A 23,478-nucleotide genomic window follows, 5' to 3' on the forward strand; every position below is an offset into this window, starting at 1 on the left:
GCCTTCTAATCATTCTTCCCATAAATAGTAAGAGAGCTGGGTAGGGAGAGAGAAGATATTATTTGTCATTTCTTGTGAATGCTAAGGAAGAAAAAAATAATGTTTTTTATACCCAACTAACCCTTACAAGGGAATCCAGGTCCAAGTGATATCAAAATGTGTATTGTTTTATTACTTTATCCTAGAGGTTGAAAACTGGAGGCCCACAGATTGATTTGGCAACCCAGAGGCATGTTTTATTTGGTCCACATAGTGTTTATAAAAAGAATTTAAAGTAATGGACAATACTTAACACTTTGGGGGATTTCACAATAAAACTGGGATTTCCAGCCTCTTGGAAATTTGGAAGATTTGGCCTCCATGGCTTCCTTTTCTGCCCAGCTGCAACAGATGCTCCTTAGACAGAGCCTGTACCCACTGACCCCACTTAGTCCTGCAGGCATCTGACTTTGTGACCTCAATAAGCCCAGGCCATCACAGCATCTCCATTGAGCGCTTAGGAATACAACTTCCCCCCAGAAATTTCCCCTCCCTTGATGGAACATATTTTTAAAGTACATGAAAGCATTCCTATCACAAAATAAAAAGCTACAGGGTCTGCCTTCTTCCTCTTGATATTGTCCTTTCCCACCTCCCCCTGGCATCATGGGGATTTCTAAAAAGGGAACTTCTTCAGGTGCTGGGCTCCTGGTCTCAAACCCTATCATTAACACAATGCACCATTATGGACCAGCCATTTAAACTTTCTGGAATATTTAAAGGTTTGAATGATTTCTTCCTTAAAGAACCTAGCTCTAAACTTCCACAAAACAGATGCAAATGCAGATGACTAGAAAATGCTGCATTTTTGCTGAGGAACTGCAGGGCTAATATGGCCTCTCTACAAAGCTGTTATCTGCAAACATCAAGTGAGATAGCCCTTTATTTCTGAGTTTTGATATTAAACACTGATACAGTAGAGACAAAATATGCAAATATGCAAGTCCAGAAAAATTCTGGAAGGAAACAAGCAAAATGTGCACTGTGTTATGTCTGGGTTTCAGAATTCTCATGCTGATTGGTTTTTTTTCTTTATACTTCTCCAGCTTCCAAGTTTTTTCCCACTAAGCAAACAATCTTATAACAACATACAAGCTTTCAACATCAATACTTAAAAAAAAAAAATTAAGCGGCCTCCTTCTGTAAGATGGGAAAGCTATTTTATGACTTTTGATTGTGTTTATTCTGGTATTCCTGTGAAAATCGGCTGGAATCATATAAACGCTCGAAATCTGTTTCTGTCCAATGGGAACTGTAAAAATACCTGCTGTTCCCTGTCGAAGAGTTGGTTGTAAAGCTTTAGTGAGCTAGTGCCTGGGAAGGCCCTGGAAAAAGCAAAAGTCCTACACAAAGAGAAGAAATGTTCACTTGTTGATTCATTACATTGTGTTGCTGTTCCATATTAAAATTTGGACTCAGATTCTTTTAAACCACAACTACAAAAGTCATCCTGACAAAGTGATGCCAAATATATTAATTGGTGAAGAACTTGGTTGTGGGGTATGTTAAAGTGCAAATCATACAAACTACAAAGTGCAGTGGAAATACATAAACAGTACTTGTTAATGACTAAATGAGTAGAAAGGTTCACTTATTTCACAGGGTCTAGTAAAACTGCTTAGAAAACTCATTTACAGTTAAAAGCATGTTTCTGGTAATTTCCTGGTGGTCCAATGGTTAGGCCTCTGTGCTTCCACTGCTGGGGGCCCAGGTTCCATCCCTGGTTGGGGAACTAAAACACTGCAAGTTGCACAACCAAAAAAGTGAAATAAACAAAAGCATTATTCAACATTAGGTAATACAAATGTATTTCATTGGCATAAATTAGTGAAGGTTCTTTTAAAATCTTACCAAATTAGTTTCCAAATACCTCAATTCATTTTAAAAACTTATTTTCTAGGTAGTGATGTCATTGTACTTACTGATTTGGATCTGATCCATAATCCACCAGGACATCAACTAATTTTGTAAGGCCTAATAATGCTGCAATAAAAAGTGCTGTCTGGCCCAGAGAGTTAACTGCATCGACATACACACCTGCAAAGAAAACACCAGGATCAACACAAACACACAACAAAAATTAAGCTTTATTTTTACAGTACTTTGTAATGTATTACTAATGCAATTTCCCTTTTTTTAAGAAAAGAAAAATGAAAACCTTCAGTAGTCCAAATAACACATGAACGTCTCATATCAAAAGTAACCACCATCTTTACCTTAAAGTGCTATATACAGGAAAACGCTGCTAAAACATTTCACCACACGCTGCTACGCGGAAAAGGAAAAGCAGATTAAAATTGCTCTTCGTTTTAAAATTCACCAACAGCCAACAATTTATTCATATCACAGACTGTATGAAAAGCAACCCACAAAAAAAAGACCACTGTCACTACTCCAACCACTTGCAAAAAACAAAAAGAACAAAACAACACCACTACAATCTCACTAAATCCACTGCACAGTAAAAAAAAAAAAAAAAAAAAAAAAAAAAAACAAGAAATACAAATCCCAACTCTCAATTATACCCACTTCAAAAACTGACTCACTCCTGGCTAAACCACCACTACAAACCCTATACAGCAGTAACACCTTAAACAACATTTAACAGCAACCCCGAAACACAAAAACAACAAAAACCTTCCTAATCTACTTAAAGTACGTAATGCATGCATATATCCACTGACCCCTTCCGGAAACTCCACCAAAAAGAACGAAAGTCTACTCATAATACATAATTCAAAACCGAAACCACTCAGACTGCGTCCATCTCCCTCTTACTCTTCAAAATGAAGAGAAGAACGATCATCAACGGCTAAAGGCAGCTGCAAACACAACACCAAGAGCCAACTTCACGCTCAGGAGAGAACGCTCTATCTCTTCCTCGTGGGTTCGGGTGCTCTACACGTCAGAGAAACTTCTCTAGTAACGAACTATAGAAATGATCCCTGAAAGTATAGTCTTAACACAACCATCTCTGTTTTTCCGAGGTGGAGGAAATGCACACTTATTTTACTGATGGTTACTTTTTCTTACACTGCTATTCTTTTTGAAATGTACACTGGAATACGTTGTCTGAAGAATCTTTCCACTACCGAGCCCGACAAAGCATTTTGAACCCTTCTACGTTTCAGAAAACATTTCAAGTTGTCAATTTAATTAACATATGGTTTTAAACAGCCAATCACACGCCAGTTATTTCCAACCCCGCCCCGTTTCGCGCAGCAGTTCCGCAGCATCAGGATTACGTAAAACGCTTACGACTACAACGTGCGCCGCAGTTTGAGGACTCGCCTCCTTTAAGCCTGGCGTTGGAAGTGAGATGTCTCACGAGAAAAACTTACAAGACAAAGTGGATGCTGAAAGCAAAGACCCGAAGCCAAAAACCTATGACGTTTGCAAAGCACACCATTTATGCTGTGATCAAATAGCAAACAATATAAACATTATTTGGAATTTTTTTCCAAACCAAGGAATATTAATGTAGATTAAAATTGTCTTTAAATAAGCAGGATAATACATCATTACCCTGCTTAAAGCTTTAGTAGCTTCCCAACTCTTGGGCTAAAGATAGAACTTCTCTAAATAGTTTACAGGGGACTTCCTGGGGTCCAGTGGTTAAGACTCCGCTTCCACCGCAGGGGGAGCCGGTTTCATCCCTGGTCAGGGAACTAGGATCCCGCATGCCACAAGGCAAGGCCAGAAAAGAAATACTTTACAAGGTCCAGCACAGCCTGGCCCACACGCACCTCTCCAGCCTTATTTTGCACCAAATTCCCTCCCCCTCACTTCAGCCATAATGAACCACGTACTGTTTTCCACATACTCATCGTGTTCCTTTGCACAAGCTGTTCTCTCCGCCAGGAACGTTAGAAACGGTGGATATTTCACCTAACTCTGGAATATTCAATAAACCAATACAACATGGTGCCTGGCTTGAAATAGTGGGAAGAAAGTTAAACTTCCCATAAAGCTTGAAAAAAACTGAAAAATGAGAAAACATTCAGTGCTGGAGAAGAGGTGGGAAAACAGACACTCCTAAATGCAGTTGGCAGTGTGAACTGTTACAATGCTTTTGGAAAGCAATGCGGCAGTATCTATTAAAAACCTGAACCAGAAATCCTGCTTTGAATATTAAAAACCCATTATGTAAAGATTCATTACAAAGTATTCTATCAAAGCATTGTTTCTGGTTATACAAAACTGCAAAAAAATAAATCTTAATATCCACCATTAGAGGCACAGCTGAGTAAATTATGGTACATACAGATAATAAAATATTAAGCAGTTAATTTAAATGAATTAGATCTCTATCAATTAGAATAGAGATAGACAAGATGTACTATTGAAAGCAAAAATCTAATAAGCAGGCAGGCAACTTTAGGGAGTTCAATCAATGAGTGGTATTAGCTAAAATGATGGATTTAAAGCATCTAACAGAGTTTAGCAAGTAACAACTACTCTATAAATATTAAAAATTAAAATCCCAACATTCTTGTAACCACTAATAGGATTTAAGCTTAAAAAATAATCTATTTTGTGCAAGTAATACAGGTGCTTTCAGGAATGCCAAGTTCAGTGGCATCCCATGTCTTGCTATGTATAGTACTGTAATCACAAGTGGGGTCCGGCTGCTCGCCGCTCAAAAGCCAATAAAGAGGCAAGCTTGGTGGACAGGAAAGTTTGCTTTATTTTGATGCAGGCAACGGGGTGGGTGAGGAGGTGGACTCCTGTCCAAAGGCCGACTCCCCCACCCCAACCAGTGGACAAGAGCTTTTACAGAGGGAAAGGACTACATGCAGAACCAGCACAGTCAGCTCTGACCGTCATCTTGACATTGGTCATGCAGTGGTCTAGCCAGTGCCATCGTGACTGTTTTGGGTACAGTTAATCTTCAGTTCCAGGGTTGGTTTGTTTCCATTTCTTTGCGGCAAATTATCAGAATTGTGGCAGCTTGTGTCACGACTACAGCCTGGTCATCATGTAGTTAACATCTTCCACCTGGTTGGGGTTTCAGTATCCATAAGACAGCTCACGGGATGTGGCTCCGAATATTATCTATAACCCTCGAGAAGGAACTAAAGGTCCTTCACTTTGATTACTGACTAAACTATTATTGTTTTTTCCTGTTTGACTGCTTTTCTTTGCTTCTGTATTTTATCACTCCTCTCATTAAACTTATTCTTTGGCTAAAGTTTTTCCACAGACAAAAGGCAGGCTGAGGACATCGGGGGCAAGGTCTATAGGGTCCTGCTCCGTTTCAGTAGAAGCTCTTTAACCTGGGATTTATGGCATCCTATAGTCTGGTTCCAAGCTGCCTTTGTCTTTACTTCCTAAAACATCTCGTACATAACCTATCCTTCAGACACAACACACACACACACATACACACACACACACTAAACTACTTGCCATTTGTAGGCTCCTTTGTTCTTTTGTTCCTGTATAAATTCCCTCTGCTCCATATTTGTTGAATAAACAACCAAATAAATAATTATAAACTTGCAGTATCAAATTATCATCTATTTTCTTTAAGCATTAAAAACAAAACAACAACAACAAAAAAAACAGCACAGAGCCTCTGAATATCTGCTGATATTGCACAGGTTGATTTCTCATGATTTTGTTGTCTTTTCATGCTTCTTGAAATGAATAAGTGAATTTCAAAAAAAAAATGAGAAAAGCAAGTTGCAGAATGTGTTTAGTATGATACCACTTTCATAAAGGCAGGTTAGCAACTTTAGAATATATGTATATCTTTGATTCCACTGGTTAAAATAACCTCTTTTATTTCTTTATTTACTTTTTATTTTTGGCTGTGTTGGGCCTTCGTTGCTGCATGCAGGCTTTCTCTAGTTGCGGCGAGCGTGCACTACTCTTTGTTGAGGTGTGTGGGCTTCTCAATTCAGTGGCTTCTCTTGTTGTGGAGCACGGGCTCTAGGTGTGCAGGCTTCCGTAGGTGTGGCACGTGGGCTCAGTAGTTGTGGTTCGCAGGCTCTAGAGCGCAGGCTCAGTAGTTGTGGCACACGGCCTTAGTTGCTCCGCAGCATGTGGGATCTTCCTGGACCAGGGCTCAAACCGGTGTCCCCTGCACTGGCAGGTGGATTCTTAACCACTCTGTCACCAGGGAAGCCCCTGTTTATCCTTCCTACTTCTTTTTTTGGCCGCACTGCACGGCTTGCAGGATGTTAGTTCCCCCACCAGGGATCAAAACCAGGCCCTCGGCAGTGAAAGCACGGAGTCCTAACCACTGGACAACCAGGGAATTCCCTGAATATATGCTGTTTAATAAGGGCAGTTTTCAAAGGCATTACCACCTCCAACACGAAATTAAGCCTGCTTTTACTTAAAGGGAACTATATCACATCATATTCAGTAGAATTAAGAGATTTTGTTGATTTTTCTAGCCCATGGTTCAATGACAAGTGTGATATATTAAGAGACCCAACATAAAACCAGAATAGATTCCTGAAGTAGATGTCAGGAAAAATATCTGATTTATTAGCCTGGAAAAATTTAAAAGGGAGTCTCAAAAACCAGAAGAAAAATGTTTAGATGAAGAAAATGAAAAACAAATCAGCGTACTAGACTAACAAGGCGAATTTTAAATTGCATTTAGCTAAACAAGCATCATCAAAGAAAAAATCATAGCACTGAGGGGGAAAAGAAGAAACCATCTTAAAACAATTAAGGATATATCACAATTATGTTTAAAGCTACTTTAAATCCATTTCCCTAGTAAACCTTCCTCTCCTATAGCTCACTACAAGATCTGTTTGTCAACCAACAGAGTATGAAGGACCAGACATGTATCTATTTCCCTGCAGTATATTCCAGGCCTAATTTACCCAGGAAAAGTAGCAACAGCACAGAAACCCTTCATTCAAAAAGGCAGATGGAGGATACTAACTACTTTAACACCCATTGAATGGGGGGGGGGGGCGGGGAAAGACTCAATTGCCATAGACTGACAAAATCACCTTTAAGAATAACATGAAGAAGGCTTCCCTGCAGGTGCAGTGGTTAAGAATCCACCTGCCAATGCAGGGGACACAGGTTCGAGCCCTGGCCCGGGACAATCTCACATGCCAGAGAGCAGCTAAGCCTGTGCGTCACAACTACTGAGCCTGCGCTCTAGAGCCCCTGAGCCAAAACTACTGAGCCCACGTGCTGCAACTACTGAAACCCACACACGTAGAGCCCGTGCTCCACAACAAGGGAAGCCACTGCAAGGAGAAGCCCATGCACCGCAGTGAAGAGTAGGCCCCACTTGACACAACTAGAGAAAACCTGCGAACAGCAAAGAAGACCCAACGCAGCCAAAGATAAATTTAGAAAAAAAAAAAAAAGTTGTGAATAAAGTAACAAAAACTGTAGTTCTGTGGTGTGCTGCTTTGGGGGAGCCGGAGGGATTCCCAAAATGTGGTAATTCTGTACATTTTTACTGAATTTTTTTTAAACTTTAGACTGTTGTCACCTTTATTTTTAAACATCAGCACGTCTGTTTAGAGTTTATTTTCATTTTTTGTCTTTTTTGGCCCCGTTGCGCAGCTTTCGGGTTATTAGTTCCCTAACCAGGGACTGAACCGAAGCCCTGGTGGTGAAATCACCGAGTCCTAACCACCAGGAAATTCCCGTAGACTATATTCGTGAAAAAAATCACTTGCCACTTGAATACGAAAGGTTATGCACCCCAACCCCTACAAACAAAAACAATCACTTCAACGTGGGCTACCCTTTTCTTTGAAAAAAAAAAAAGCAACCATTTATACAGGACTTTAACATGTTCCAGATCATGTACTGACCCCTTAACTTGAATCATCCTGTTTCATCTTGGAAATAACCCTAATCATCAAAAACTTTTAAAAAGCAAATACTATCAAAAAAATACCCTTTATCAACAAATGATTGGAGAAAAGGGATATGAGATAAACACAAGACACTTGACAGGGAGCAAAAACGCCTCTGTAGATTTCAATTAAGGGATAAGGGTCTCCCAATGGAAAGGAACTCCCTTCTACAAAACAGAAATACAACGAAGATCCTCTCAACAACCAGAGAACCGAAAAACAGCATGGACAGCAAGAGAACTTGAACACTGACTGAAAAATCATACGGTAAGCCACCACAAGCCCTAGCTATTTACGGACTATCGCGAGACACAAAAGTGAGGCAAACAAGAAAGAGAAACACGAAAAAAAGCTACCCCCACTGTTCTTTAACGAGATACAACTACAAACGAAACCACTCAGACGGCGCCCTCTCCCTCTTTCTCTCCCTAAAGAAGAGAAGAACGATCATCAATGGCCAGCGACAGCTGCAAAGACAACGCCAAGAGCCAGCTTCACGCTCAGGAGAGAACACTGCGTCTCCTCCTCGTGGTTTCGGGTGCTCTACACGTTCAGAGAAACTTCTCTAGTAACGAACTATAGAAATGATCCCTGAAAGTATAGTCTTGACCCTGGCTTGCACGTCACGGCTGGGTCTGTGGGAGCCGCACACTTTACACTGAGGGCGAGATCGTTTCTCCGTTTCTAAGTCTACTAGAAAAAAGAGGAAGAGCTCTTCCAATACAATCTTTCAAATGCTATCACTTACAACTCATTTTAACTGGAAATGTAATTTAACAAGTTTTAAAACAGCCACACTTAATTAACATAATACTGAATGACAGCCAATGACAACCCGCGTCTTTAAAGCCCAGGAGGCGTTCCCTCCACAGATCTGGTAAAACCACCTCGCCCCTGAAAAGCTATAAAGGAAAGGGTGGGCCGTTGCCTTTGCTAGTGAGAACCTAGCTGATTCCATTGAGCAAAAAGATATATATAAGATATATATTATCTTAGCTGTTTCCTTCAAAGCTGTCCTACGGGTTTGACTTTCAAACTCTGGTAAGAGGTCACCATGACTGAGGCAGGGGCAGGGGGACTGGGTGGCTGAGAACCAGCGCCGGAAGGCAGAAACTTTTGGCTTTTTACCACATGACCGTACTACCTGTTCACACTTTCTGAGTTTTTAAAAGACACCTGGTTGCTGCATCTGACATCATTTCTTCCCTCCACAAATACCTCAGTGCCAGCTACGACAATACTAGCTACCATTTATCGTGAGCTTGACAGGCACCGGTCATCGTTCTAAGTGCTTTAACTATGAGATCAATACAAGTATATGCCAGTTTTATGGACGGGGAACTGAGGCACAGAAAGGCTAGGTAACTTGCCTGAGGTCTGTTAAACAGCCGAGCTGGTAGGTGTCACCTTAACCATCATCCCAGTTTTCCATGTTGTAAAATAAAGACACTCTAGGCACTGGGCAAACAGAGGCCCCTACTCACAAAAAGCTTACATTCTAGTGAGGGAGAGAGCTGACAACAAACACCCAAGAGGATCAGAGGATGAGGCATGCAGAGGATTTTGAGTGTCGAAACAGAGAGGGACTTGGTGGCTACTTTAGATCTGGGTGCTCAGGGAAGGCCTCTCTTTGGAGGTTGCATTTAAGCAGAGAAAACAACGAATGGAAGGCAAAGACCCAAGGAAAGGAACAAGGTTGTGTGTTTCAGCAACTGAAGACAGCTGGAGAACACAGGGTAGGAGGGAGGGGGCAGGGGCAGGCAGGCAGGCAGGTATCTGCGGATTTTCTAGGCAAGGCCTGGGGAGCCTGGATTTTAAGTGTGAAGGGAAGCCACTGGGAGGTCTGAAGCTGTGGAGACTGCTTCTGAGGCCACTGCCACCGTGTCTGTAGGAGACAGCACGGTGGCTCGCCTTTGGGCTCAGCAAGGAAGAAGGAGAAACGTGGGCTGTTCCGGAAGTTGAGTTGACAGGATGGGACTCACTGGTGGACTTGCTGCAGGAGGTCGGGTGGGGTGTCAGGGAAGGAGGTTTCAAAGGCTGACATGTTGGTTTGTGCCTGGAACAACTCAATGGATGGTGCTGCTACAGGGAAGACTGGGAAGAGACAGGGATTTCTCTTCTAAAGGAGGGGCTGCCTCACAATGGCGGAAGGGAGTGCTCAACTACCCTACTTGCTTTAACTGATTTAACCTTTACAGCCACCCCACGTGTTGATGCTATTAGTACTACACCTACCTGCTTTACAGAGGGACAGACTGGGGCCAAGGAACTTCCCATGAACCCACAGCTAATGAATAACAGACCAAGGAGTCAATTCCAGAGCATATACCGCTTCTCTCACAGCTCCCGACCTTTAAGAGGACCAAGGACTAATTTAGGCTCACAGTGAAAGCTTGGCCACTGCGGATCCAGAAGGAGAAAATCATGGAGGAACTACATGGTGCATGGCTACAGTGGAAGAAAGAGAAATGGACTGCAATCTGGGGATGTGCTTCCAAGACCAGGAGCTTCAATAGCAGGGAAGTGGAGCGGGCACACCCTCAGGAGGTGCCTTTTCCTCACCTGCTGCCTAGGGTGATTAGTTAATTCCTTCTTTATTCTCAACTCTCCTACCCCTCCTCACCAGCCTCCCTCAGCAATGATCTTTCCTCATACTTGGCAAAGAACTAGAAGCCCATCAGTTGAAAAGCCCCCAGTGTGGTCACATTCCATGGAGGAACCCACCTACCTCTGAACTCCCCATCTTCTCTGGCTGACTCAAAGGCTTCCTGCCTGGGGGGAGCTGCTCCCTCCCATAACTCAATTTCTCCTGTTCCACTCAGTCTTTCCAACTGCATTCTCACTTGCTCTCCCATCCTAATTAAACACTAAGTGCATCCCCCCATCTTACCGCTTCCCCCAGCTGAATGCACACCCACCCCTATGCTCTCCATCACAGCCTGAGTTCTCCTGGGAGCTCTTTCCACCAACTGGCAAGCCTTCACATCCCTCCAGTGATCAATCCACCCCTACCTAGCCAGTTTCTGTTTCCGTTTCCCACACAGGGCCAGTGGATACTTTTCCATCTGCATCTTAATCTCTCATCTGCTCTCCATACACTTCACTGTGTCCTGCTGGGCTTCCATCAGGCACCCTCATGCGCGCGGTTTGCCGCCTACCTCTCTGGCTGCTCCTTCTTGGTCTGCTGTGGGAGTTCTAACTCCTTTACCATACATCCGCTAAAAGTCAGAAATCTCTCCTAAACGTGCCCTAAACTGAACTCTACCATCACTGCCCACCCCATTGCACTACCTGATTCAGTTCCTCCTCCATTTCCCCCATTAACACATGGAACCACCGTCCACCCATCTGTTCAAGCCCCAAGACCTGGCAATTATCCTTGACAGCTCCTCTCGCCCATACCGTCAGTGAACCTGATGAAATAAAATGTTATATTTCAAGGCAGGACTAGAAAAAATTAAACATAAAATTCTCTTTGTGTGTGTGTGGGGGGCCTCCTCCCTCCTTCCCAGGCGCAGTGTGCATCTGTATTACACATTAATAAGAGCACCTCAAAGATGGGAGCGCCCGCTCAACCGTGAAGACCCATATTTTTTCTTTCTTCTGACACCAGCAATGGGACTTCTTAAAAGAATACAGTTCTTTCTGAACTCCATAAGGGGTCATGGCGTCTTGCTGCTTACTCTGTACAAGCTCACCTGGACTACCTGTTCCTTGGTGAACTTTATGTAAATTATCAGTATGTCATTTTGAGGTACTACAATTCTCTGTCTGGAAAATATATGACTGTGTCTTCGACTTCTAACAGCTTTCTGAAAATCTGCTTCTCGTGTTATAATCCTCAGATTGGCTCATATAAAACTCCCTTTTTTTCCTTCTTGATAGTTAATTGAATTTTCGTCAACAAATCAACCCCCCCAAGTCCTGTCTACTTTACCACTTAAATATCTTTCATGTCTGGTGTTTCTCTATCATCGCTACCATCTTCTCCCAGGTAGATGAATGCAGTAGGTGCCTAACTGGTCCTCACACTTGCCACCTCACCCCTCCCCATAAGTATCATCGCCACATAGCTTTTAGAGTGACCTTAAAGTGCACAGCTGATGTAGTCACTCTCCTTCAATAGCTGCCTACTACCCTTAGCTCTCTGTCCACTGTGCTTTGGCCAAACTCCGCCTTCTTTCATTCCTCCTCTGTGCTAAAGTCCTATAAACCCTAGTCCTACATATGTCGTATTTCCTTAGCTTGAACTGAGATACAGAGAAAGAAATCACCATAGAGGCCAAGAAGGGATGTCTGCCTAGCTGTGTTGGGAGAGAGTGACTTGATTGACAGAAAGGAGAGAAAGGGGAGGTAATTTTGTTTCAGTACCCTGGGGCTGCACCTGATGTGTGAAAAAGCTCATGACCTGTAAATCCAATCAGGAAACAGAAACGCCGAACTGCATCTGACAGATTCTTCCTCATTTCACTGAAAAAAATCACGGCTTACAAATAGTCAGGTCAGGATAAAGACCACATCTACTACACAGGTTAAAAAGCGTTGTGCACCTGGAACACGTGAAAAACAAATACAGAAAACGGCCCCCTAGCGGAAACCAATCATCTACCTTCTGAGACAGTAACATAAGAAGAAACAACTGAGATGGTGTTCCCTCCCTCTACTTACTCCTCCAGAGGAAAAGAACAGTCATCAAAGGCAAAAGGCAGTTACAGAAGCAATACCAAGAGCTGGCTTCACGCTCAGAGGAGAACCCGCCTCCTCGTGGACTTCGAGGACTCTACACAGGAACCTTGGAACCTCGTCCAGTAACAACCTATAGAAATAACTCCTAAAACCATAATAATGGCTTTAACCCCACAACTCCGCTGGGTCCGTGGCAGCCACATACTTTTTATGGATGGTGACATTTTTCCACATTCCTCTCATTTCAGAAATATCATATTAAATGATTTTCTTTTCTTTCTTGCTTGCTTTCTTTTCTTCCTCTCTCTCTCTCTCTCTCTCTCTCTCCTTCCTCTCTTCCTTTCCTTTTTTTTTGGTCACACGGTGCAGCTTACAGAATCTTAGTTCCCTGACCAGGCACTGAACCCGGGCCCTTGGCAGTGAAAGCGCTGAGTCCTAACCACTGGACCGTCAGGGAACTCCCAGGAATATCATATAAATGATTTTCAAACTGTTGTTACTGAGCCAAACTTGGGTCTACTTGCCCACACACAGTAAAGCCAATTTACTGACACTTGGCTGTGGTGATAGACAGTGCAGCAGTTTACTGCAGGGCGCCAAGCAAGGAGTTCGGGCCTTTTAAGCACTGGCTACCTGGACTCCTTGCTTGGTTCCCCGCAATAAATGCTGCACTTTCCTTCACCACAAGCTGGTGTCAGTAGATTGGCTTTACTGCAGGCGGGCAAGCAGATCCAAGTTTGGCTCGGTAACAATTTTGGACTCAAGACCTTGGCGTTGCCAGCAAGAAGGCCCCATAGGGTCCTGCTCAGTTACACTGTCATTTCATACACAACTTTTAAAAATTCTGAACACTCTTAAGAGGCTTTGTTTGTTTGTTTGTTTTGTTTTTTCCTTTAAGGAACTAAGACTTAGGGATTTCCGTCGAGGTCCAGTGGTTAAGACTCCACACTTCCATTGCAGGGGGCGTGGGTTTGATCCTTGATTCGGGAACTAAGATCCCGCATGCTGCATGGTTTGGCCAAAAAAAAAAAAAAAGGAAAAGGGATACTAAGACTTACAGTGCTTAATTGACCTATTACAGACAGACAGACAATCAGAACCTACTGCCTTTCTGTTTCTAAAAACACTAACAACACTGCCGGGACTAATTTAAGAAAAAGGTGTGCTCAGGTGCCTCGGATTAGTTTTCACATCTTAACTACTACAGGCGGTGTCTGTGGGTGAGATTATTTTATTTTAATAAGATTATTTATTATTTAAATATCACTATATTTAAATAATAACGATAAATATTAACAAAATTTAAATAATATTTAAATATTTCGATAATATTTAAATAATAATAAAAGATCTTCTTTTAACCTTTTAAGATCCTAAATTTCAATTTGAGCCTTTTGAGACATTCTGCTGGTTACTCACGTGAGTGTGGATGTGAGGGGTGCATATTGGGCTCACCTGGGTAAGTATTTCTCTCAAAATAATGTACCAGGCCAATCTTAAGTGTGGAACGAAGAGGTGTATTTTGAAGCACTTCTCTTCATTTAAAAAATATACATATAGGGCTTCCCTGGTGGCGCAGTGGTTAAGAATCAGGCGGGACCGGCTTCGAGCCCTGGCCTGGAAGGATCTCACATGCTGGAGAGCAACTAAGCCCGTGCGCCACAACTACTGAGCATGCGCTCTAGGGCCCGCAAGACACAACTATTGAAGCCTGCGTGCCTAGAACCTGTGCTCCGCAACAAGAGAAGCCACCGCAGTGAGAAGCCCGCGCACCGCAATAAAGAGTAGCCCCCGCTCGCCACAACCAGGGGAAGCCCTTGCTCAGCAACAAAGACCCAACGCAGCCAAAGATGAATTTAAAAAAAAAATTTTTTTTTTTAATAAAGTAACAAAAACTGTAGTTTTGTGGTATTCTGGTGTTTTGGGGGAGCCGGAGGGATTCCCAAAATGTGGTAATTCTGTACATTTTTACTGAATTTTTTTAAACTTTTGATTATCACCTTTATTGTTAATCAGCAGGTCTGTTTAAAGTTCACTTTCATTTTTTGTCTTTTCTGGCCCCGCTAGGCAGCTTTCCGGATCTTAGTTCCCTGACCAGGGACTGAACCGGAGCCCTGGCGGTGAAAACACCTAACCACCAGGAAATTCCCGTAGGCTATATTTGTGAAAAAATCACTTGCCACCTGAATATGAAAGGTTATGCACCCCCAACCCCTACCAACAAAAACCATCACTTCACGGTGGGCTACCCTTTTCTTTGAAAAAGAAAAAGCTATCGTTTCTACAGTACTTTAATACTTCCAGGCCATGTACTAACCCCCTAACTTGGATCACGTCGTTTAATCTTGGAAATAACCCTAAAAGATGGAGGAAACGGAAACTTATAATGTGTCCCCTTGAAATCTAGAATATTCATCATGAAAAACTTCCAAAAAACAAATACAGTGAAAAAAATACCCTTAATCAACAAATGACTGGAGAAAAGGGATATGAGATAAACACAAGGGCCTTGACTGACAAGGAGTAAAACCACCTTCATATATTACAATTAAGGAATAAGGAACTCCCTCCTACACGTCAGAAATACAACAAAGATGAACAAGAAACAACAACCACCGGAGAACCGAGAAACAGCAAGGTGAGCAGCAGAACTTGAGCACTCACTGAAATCCACACGGGTAAGCCACCACAAGCCCTAGCTATTTACGGACTATCGCGAGACACAAAAGTGAGGCAAACAAGAAAGAGAAACACGAAAAAAAGCTACCCCCACTGTTCTTTAACGAGATACAACTACAAACGAAACCACTCAGACGGCGCCCTCTCCCTCTTTCTCTCCCTAAAGAAGAAGAACGATCATCAATGACCAGCGACAGCTGCAAAGACAACGCCAAGAGCCAGCTTCACGCTCAGGAGAGAACACTGCGTCTCCTCCTCGTGGTTTCGGGTGCTCTACACGTTCAGAGAAACTTCTCTAGTAACGAACTATAGAAATGATCCCTGAAAGTATAGTCTTGACCCTGGCTTGCACGTCACGGCTGGGTCTGTGGGAGCCGCACACTTACACTGAGGGCGAGATCGTTTCTCCGTTTCTAAGTCTACTGGAAAAAAGAGGAAGAGCTCTTCCAATACAATCTTTCAAATGCTATCACTTACCAACTCATTTTAAACATTTTAACTGGAAATGTAATTTACAAGTTTTAAAACAGCCACACTTAATTAACATAATACTGAATGACAGCCAATGACAACCCGCGTCTTTAAAGCCCAGGAGGCGTTCCCTCCACAGATCTGGTAAAACCACCTCGCCCCTGAAAAGCTATAAAGGAAAGGGTGGGCCGTTGCCTTTGCTAGTGAGAACCTAGCTGATTCCATTGAGCAAAAAGATATATATAAGATATATATTATCTTAGCTGTTTCCTTCAAAGCTGTCCTACGGGTTTGACTTTCAAACTCTGGTAAGAGGTCACCATGACTGAGGCAGGGGCAGGGGGACTGGGTGGCCTGAGAACCAGCGCCGGAAGCAGAAACTTTTGGCTTTTACCACATGACCGTACTACCTGTTCACACTTTCTGAGTTTTTAAAAGACACCTGGTTGCTGCATCTGACATCATTTCTTCCCTCCACAAATACCTCAGTGCCAGCTACGACAATACTAGCTACCATTTTATCGTGAGCTTGACAGGCACCGGTCATCGTTCTAAGTGCTTTAACTATGAGATCAATACAAGTATATGCCAGTTTTATGGACGGGGAACTGAGGCACAGAAAGGCCTAGGTAACTTGCCTGAGGTCTGTTAAACAGCCGAGCTGGTAGGTGTCACCTTAACCATCATCCCAGTTTTCCATGTTGTAAAATAAAGACACTCTAGGCACTGGGCAAACAGAGGCCCCTACTCACAAAAAGCTTACATTCCTAGTGAGGGAGAGAGCTGACAACAAACACCCAAGAGGATCAGAGGATGAGGCATGCAGAGGATTTTGAGTGTCGAAACAGAGAGGGACTTGGTGGCTACTTTAGATCTGGGTGCTCAGGGAAGGCTCTCTTTGGAGGTTGCATTTAAGCAGAGAAAACAACGAATGGAAGGCAAAGACCCAAGGAAAGGAACAAGGTTGTGTGTTTCAGCAACTGAAGACAGGCTGGAGAACACAGGGGTAGGAGGGAGGGGGCAGGGGCAGGCAGGTAGGCAGGTATCTGCGGATTTTCTAGGCAAGGCCTGGGGAGCTGGATTTTAAGTGTGAAGGGAAGCCACTGGGAGGTCTGAAGCTGTGGAGACTGCTTCTGAGGCCACTGCCACCGTGTCTGTAGGAGACAGCACGGTGGCTCGCCTTTGGGCTCAGCAAGGAAGAAGGAGAAACGTGGGCTGTTCCGGAAGTTGAGTTGACAGGATGGACTCACTGGTGGGACTTGCTGCAGGAGGTCGGGTGGGGTGTCAGGGAAGGAGGTTTCAAAGGCTGACATGTTGGTTTGTGCCTGGAACAACTCAATGGATGGTGCTGCTACAGGGAAGACTGGGAAGAGACAGGGATTTCTCTTCTAAAGGAGGGGCTGCCTCACAATGGCGGAAAGGAGTGCTCAACTACCCTACTTGCTTTAACGATATTTCTGAAGCTTAAACTTTGAAACCACATGGTGAGTAAGGAAAAAAAGAAACCTAACTTGGTAAGAAACGACCTACATAGCTAAACCGCTATAAGTGTAAAAAGAAAAAAAAGCACTCTGATTGTTCTTTAGCGGAACACAATTACAAACAAAACCGCTCAATGAGCGTTCTCTTCTTAAGAACAAGAACAATCATCAACATGTAGTAGTAACTGTAAAAACAACACCAGGGGCCGGCTTCATGCTCAGAATAAAACGCTACATCTCCACGGCTTTCGGGTGTTCTAACATGGCCTTCAAACTTTATCTAACAACAAACCACAAAATTAGCTTTATATCTACAATCTTAATCTGGACATCGACGTCCCTGCTGGGTACGTGGCAGCTGCCCACCTTTACTGATGGTGACAGTTTTGTCAAGTCCCCTCGCCCCCGGAGAAACATTTTTATCTTATATCCCATAACTACTCTGTGAAAGGGCAAAGTTCAAAACACCATTTTCGCCCGTAAACCTTCCAGAAACACTTCAAAGCAGCAACAGGCCTCATCAACATACGGCTTCCTGGCAGGCAATCACGCGCTGCGCGCATGACTCCTACCCAAGGCTGCTATTACCCCGTCCCCCGGGTCCAGGACGGGTCGCGTCGCCCCTCTGTAGGCTAAGCAAACGAGCTTCCCGCCACCGATCCCTCTGGACTGCCTCTTGCCTGCTGGAGAAATCAGCTGACTTGGAGAGACCAGGTTTCCTTTGCCTTGAAAAAGAGTTGGGGGAAGAAGGACAAAAGAGAGGGACACAGAACTAGTGTAATCCCGCCTAATAACGAAGGTACCCATGGCGGTTTATGAGTGCCTTCTCCACGATAGGCATTTTAACCCATTGTCTCACTTCATCCTCTAAACAAGTGAAGGAAAAGGGTGTGATTATTTCCCCATTCTCATACATGCTGGCTAGAGCATCCGTCACACAGGTCCTCAAGTGAACCACAGGTAGGTACTAGGTACATCTGGCACTGGATCAAGTCTGGGTTCTTTCTGGAAAGCCAAGGTGTTTCCATCAGGAGTTCTAGTCTCCAATTGAATTCATTTCTCTAAGAAAGCACTAAAGGAAATTCCCTGGTGGTCCAGTGGTTAGGATTCCCCGCTTTCACGGCAGTGGGCAGTGGGCTGGGGTTTGATCCCTGGTCAGGGAACTAAGATCCCACGCAGTGGCAAAAAATTTGTTTAAATACACCATCCCTCAAAGTTCAGCCTTGAATGACTGATCTTCCTGGCTTCCAAATCTCAGAGGAAGCCGACCCATTTACTTGTGGCAAAAGTTGGTCCCAGGGACTTCCCTGGTGGCGCAGTGGTTAAGAATCCACCTGCCAATGCAGGGGACACGGGTTCAAGCCCTGGTCCAGGAAGATCCCACATGCCGCGGAGCAACTAAGCCCGTGTGCCACAGCTACTGAGCCTGTACACTAGAGCCCACGAGCCACAACTGCTGAGTCCTCATGCCACAACTACTGAAGTCTGCACGCCTAGAGCCTGTGCTCTGCAACAAGAGAAGCTAGCACAAGAGAAGCCAGCACACCACAACAATGTGTAGCCCCCGCTCACCACAACTAGAGAAAGCCCGCGCACAGCAAAGCAATGAAGACCCAACACAGCCAAAAATAAATGACAATAAAATTTAAAAATTTATTAAAAAAAAAAAAGTTGGTCCCAGCTTCTCCTCAAAGAACACACCTGATATATGATGGTGGGTAACTGTTTTCATCATTTAACTTCCTGTTGTAAAGATGCTTCTGACATCCTCCAGCATGCCAGAAAGCACCGTACTGCATGGACATGCACGCGGTTTCCTGAATCAACCACATTTTTATTGCATCATAGTGACATGACTAACGTGACTCTCAGGTTCATCTCATCTAACCACTTCTAATAGAATCTCCTTAGAGACAGCCAAATGCTCTGAATTAAATCCCTTCAGGGAAACAGACAGTGTTGGGGCAAAAAGTTCTGGAACACATCTCCTTGGGCTCAGAGCAGGTTCCTTAAGTCTTAAAGAGTTATCAAGTGCCTTCCAGTCACTTTCACCCAAGGGCCCCTTGTCTTTGGTCTGGGCCCTTCCTTATCTAAGACTTTTCCACTCTGTGTTTCTCCACCCTTTCTGTGGATCCCTCACCATCCATGCCATCCCTTGGCCTCCTATGAGCAGATTCTCAGCTCTCGTCACCTTCTCCAGATGCCTTCCCTCACTTTCCCAGCTAACAGTGACCACTATGTGCTTTGTGTCCCTAATTATCTTTGTAAGTGCCTCTACATAGCTCACTGTGTTATAAATGCATTTATTTTCCCCTACTCAACTGTGAGGTCTTTAAAAGCAGGAACAAGGTCATTTTTATCTTTGCATCTGCAGTCCCTTGCCAGCCATAGTAGATGCCCAACAAATGCAGACTAACTGAACACATGATGAATCAATGTATGTATTGTTCTTTCCCTCAACCTGGTTACTGACATAACTGTTGGGAACCACCTGGTTTTCCCCTCCTTTTTTCTCTACTCCTGCCCCAACAAGGGCAGCCTGTCTGTAAAAGAGTGAGATTCCTGCCAGCAGGGTTTTCAGCCCTCTTCGCTTGATCATCCTTGGTTTCAAAACATGGATATGCAGACAGATCTCTTCTGGGCTGCTGGCTCATATACCCAGCTTCTATTTGATATTCCACTTAGCTGAATCACAGGTGTCTAACTCAGCTGGTCCAGACTGACTTCCAATAGCTTCTTTCCCAAACCTATTCCTCTTTCTGGCAATGACACCACATTCAACCCAGTTGCTCAAACCAAAAACAAGTCATCCGACTGTTTTCTCCCTTTCCTCACATACCTCAGACCCTTCCGCAGCCAGAGCAACCATTTAGAAATAGAATTCTACTCTCAGGTATCTGGCACAAGAGCTCCTAAAACCCTTGGAATTTCCTTGGCGTTAGGAGTGATAAGCGTCTCTGGTATGCTGATGAGATGACTCTTGGCTGAGGGGCTCTGAGATAGCTTCAGGATGGGCTGGTCACCGGAAAGACCAAGACCAATTCATGATTAGAGGGCTGGGACTTTCAGCTCTGCCACAACCCTCCACCTTGTCCCACCTCCAGCAGGAGAGAGGGGCTGAAGATTGAGATCAATCACCAATGGCCAAATCAATCATGCCTAAATAATGAAACCTCCATAAAAACCCTAACTGATCAGGTTTGGAGAACTTCCAGGTTGGTAAACCGACTGAAGTGCTGGAAGGGTGGTGTACCCAAAGAGGGCATGGAAGCTCCAAGCACTCACACACACACCATGCCTTGCCCTAACTCTCTTTCATCTGGCTGTTCCTGAATTGTGTTCTTTGTAATAAACCCTATCAATAATTACATAAAATGTTAATGGACTAAACCCTCCAGTTAAAAGGCAGAGAGTATCAGAATGGATTTTAAAGCACAAATCCCAACTCTGTGCTCTCTACAGAAGACATATATTAACTCTAAAGATATTCCGTAAGTAGTAAGCATAAGGAGTCTGAAGCGGCTGTATAGCAGAAGAAGTAGACTTCAAGACAACGAGTATTACCAGAGCTAAGAAGGGACATCTCATAATGATAACAGGGTCGACTCACCAGGAAGCTGTAACCATCCTAAATACGGAGGCACCTATTACCAAAATCCTTCCAACAGCCCACGAGGCCTGGTGTGGCTTCAGATTACCTTGCCAGCTTCACCTCCATACCACTCTCTCCCACCACTTTGCCTTTTCCTCCAACTCAAGTGATCCACACACTTTTCTTTTCTATCCTCAGGGTCTTTGCATCCCTTTAAACCTCCCTTGCCTCCAACTTTTACTTCTTTCCTGTCAACGTTTCTTCTTTAGGGCCCAAGCCTAAATATCACTTTCTCTAGGAATTTTCCCTTGATTACCTCCCAGATGAGGCTGAGATGTACCTTGTGTGCTTCCTTCGCCTCCTGCCCTTCTCAGGACTTCAATTACCGACTCATGTCTCTTTCTTCTGCTGGATTATACTCTCTGGAAGGTAGGGCTGTACATATTTCCTTGGCTGCTCTAACCCCGAGGCTCAATTAATATACGTGTAATAAAAAAATGAATGAAGTCTGGTCTGAGGTTCTGGAACTCATCCTTTGGGTTTTAGAACTCATATAATCTGTAGTATCTGGTCTTCTGAGTGGGATGAACTAAGCAGGATGCGATCAGGAAACAACTTCTCCTCTACTACCCTCAAGGACACTCTGTCAGTTAGTTCTCACTGCCCCTCTCCCGAGAGGCACCTCAGGCAGATTGCATGCTCTTTCAGTCACGCTGAGGCAGTCAAAGCACAGTCTCATTTCAGGTAATAAATTGCCCAGTCCTTCTGAAATCAAAACCTCTTCCTTGCTCTTCCACTCCTCTGATCTCAAGGCTGTTTCTGACAACTCCAGAGCTGAAGTAGGGAGAGAACCAATGAGATGACAAGCGGCAAAGGCCTTTGTATTTAGCTGATGCTCTTTGTTGCCTGTGGCTTTGTCCTAATGCCTGCTCTTTTGTGGGAGGGGTTAGTGGGTCCTTCAGGTATCTCCATTCTACTGCACACCGCCCTAATGCAGGCCATTGCCCTCTCCTGCTGACTTTTTTTTTTTTTAATTTTTATTGGAGTATAGTTGATTTACAATGTTGTGTTAGTTTCTGCTGTACAGCAAAGTGAATCAGTTATACACATACATATATCCACTCTTTTTTAGATTTTCCCATATAGGTCATTATAGAGTACTGAGTAGAGTTCCCTATGCTACACAGTAGGTCCTTATTAGTTATCTATCTGTTTTATATATAGTAGTGTGTGTATGTTAATCCCAATCTCCAAATTTATCCCTCCCATCCCCTTTACACGCTGATAACCAAAAGTTTGTTTTCTACGTCTGTGACTCTCTTTCTGTTTTGTAAGTTCATTTGTTATCATTTTTTAAGATTCCACATATAAGCGATATCATATGGTATTTGTCTTTCTCTGTCTGACCTACTTCACTTAGTATGATAATCTCTAGGTCCATCCATGTTGATGCAAATGGCATTAATTCATTCTTTGTTATGGCTGAGTAATATTCCACCAGTTATAAGTACTACATCTTCTTTATCCATTCATCTGTTGATGGACATTTACGTTGCTTCCATGTTTTGGCTATTATAAATAGTGCTGCTATGAACACTGGGGTGCATGTATCTTTTTGAATTAGAGTTTTCTCCAGATATATGCCTCAGAGTGGTATATGGTAGTTCTATTTTTAGATTTTTTTTTTTTTTGCGGTACACGGGCCTCTCACTCTTGTGGCCTCTCCCGTTGCGGAGCACAGGCTCCAGACGCGCAGGCTCAACGGCCATGGCTCAAGGGCCCAGCCGCTCCACGGCATGTGGGATCTTCCCGGACCGGGGCACGAACCCGTGTCCCCTGCATCGGCAGGCGGACTCTCAACCACTGCGCCACCAGGGAAGCCCTATTTTTAGTTTTTTAAGAAACCTCCATACTGTTCTCCATAATGGTTGTACCAATTTACATTCTCACCAACAGTGTAGAAGGGTTCCGTTTTCTCCACAGCCTCTCCAGCATTTATTGTTTGTAGACTTTTTGACGACAGCCATTCTGACCAGTGTGAGATGATACCTCAATGTAGTTCTGGTTTCATTTCTGCTGACTTCTTGCTACATCTCCAGCCTCTCTGTTGGGATTCTTCCTTCTTCATAGGTGAGGTCCGTTTAGATGGCTCAGCTACCCTGCATAGAGTCCACCTACCCCACAACTGATGAAAGTATGGCTACTCCAGAAGCTGATCTCTTATGCTCATCCAGCCATCAAGAACTGCTCCAGGTAGGAGGCAGATGGCAGTCCTCCTGACCCCTAAATTCCAGGTAACATGCCAGGTTCTATTCATGCTACCTTGGTGGCAGCTGGGGTGGGCTGGCATGTTTCTGTTGTTCAGCAGGCTGGGCCATAGGCTCCCAACTCTCCTGCTTGTAGGCATCACACATCACAATTCTGTCCATGAGGTTCACCTGAATGGCCTCTTACTAGGCTTGAGGCTGGGAAAGAGGGAAAAGCCACAGCATTCTATTCCTGTGAATGCCTTTGAAACAATCTTTCCACTGGCACTCCCACCGCTACCCCATCACCTTCTCTTAGATAGGCCTGATGTGGGTGATGGAGTTGAAGGTCCAAGATCATTTTGTCCATCTCCTAAGAAGCCTTGCTTTAGACTGTGGGGGCATTTATCACCCCTTGTTCTTCACTCTGAGGATTT

The 23,478-nt window shown here is 43.8% G+C and overlaps 1 protein-coding gene, 4 non-coding genes and 1 pseudogene across 6 annotated transcripts in view; all 6 read right to left on the bottom strand.

The window, feature by feature from the left end:
• The window catches only part of TEX14 (testis expressed 14, intercellular bridge forming factor), an 86,018-nt gene that overhangs the window by 54,655 nt on the left and 7,885 nt on the right, over positions 1-23,478 (bottom strand). Inside the window, exons 1-2 of one of the 2 annotated variants that reach the window (XM_032616771.1) lie at positions 2,818-2,993; positions 1,962-2,076 (exon numbers count right to left, since the gene is read on the bottom strand). In XM_032616771.1, coding sequence (XP_032472662.1) covers positions 1,962-2,076; positions 2,818-2,845 — 143 coding nt within the window. In that variant the 5' untranslated portion in view covers positions 2,846-2,993. Of the gene's footprint in view, positions 1-1,961; positions 2,077-2,817; positions 2,994-23,478 lie in introns of those variants that run through there. The other variant, XM_032616770.1, reaches the window with a different exon arrangement.
• LOC116746529 lies at positions 2,787-3,000 on the bottom strand. Its single transcript, XR_004347783.1, has one exon. It is a non-coding gene; the product is annotated as a small nucleolar RNA U3 (small nucleolar RNA).
• Positions 8,280-8,493, bottom strand: LOC116746528. The gene has a single exon (XR_004347782.1). It is a non-coding gene; the product is annotated as a small nucleolar RNA U3 (small nucleolar RNA).
• On the bottom strand, positions 12,522-12,731 carry LOC116746531. Its single transcript, XR_004347785.1, has one exon. It is a non-coding gene; the product is annotated as a small nucleolar RNA U3 (small nucleolar RNA).
• On the bottom strand, positions 15,377-15,588 carry LOC116746530. The gene has a single exon (XR_004347784.1). It is a non-coding gene; the product is annotated as a small nucleolar RNA U3 (small nucleolar RNA).
• LOC116746533 lies at positions 17,330-17,516 on the bottom strand (annotated as a pseudogene).

Source organism: Phocoena sinus, chromosome 20, assembly GCF_008692025.1.
Source record: "Phocoena sinus isolate mPhoSin1 chromosome 20, mPhoSin1.pri, whole genome shotgun sequence".
NCBI lineage: Eukaryota > Metazoa > Chordata > Mammalia > Artiodactyla > Phocoenidae > Phocoena > Phocoena sinus.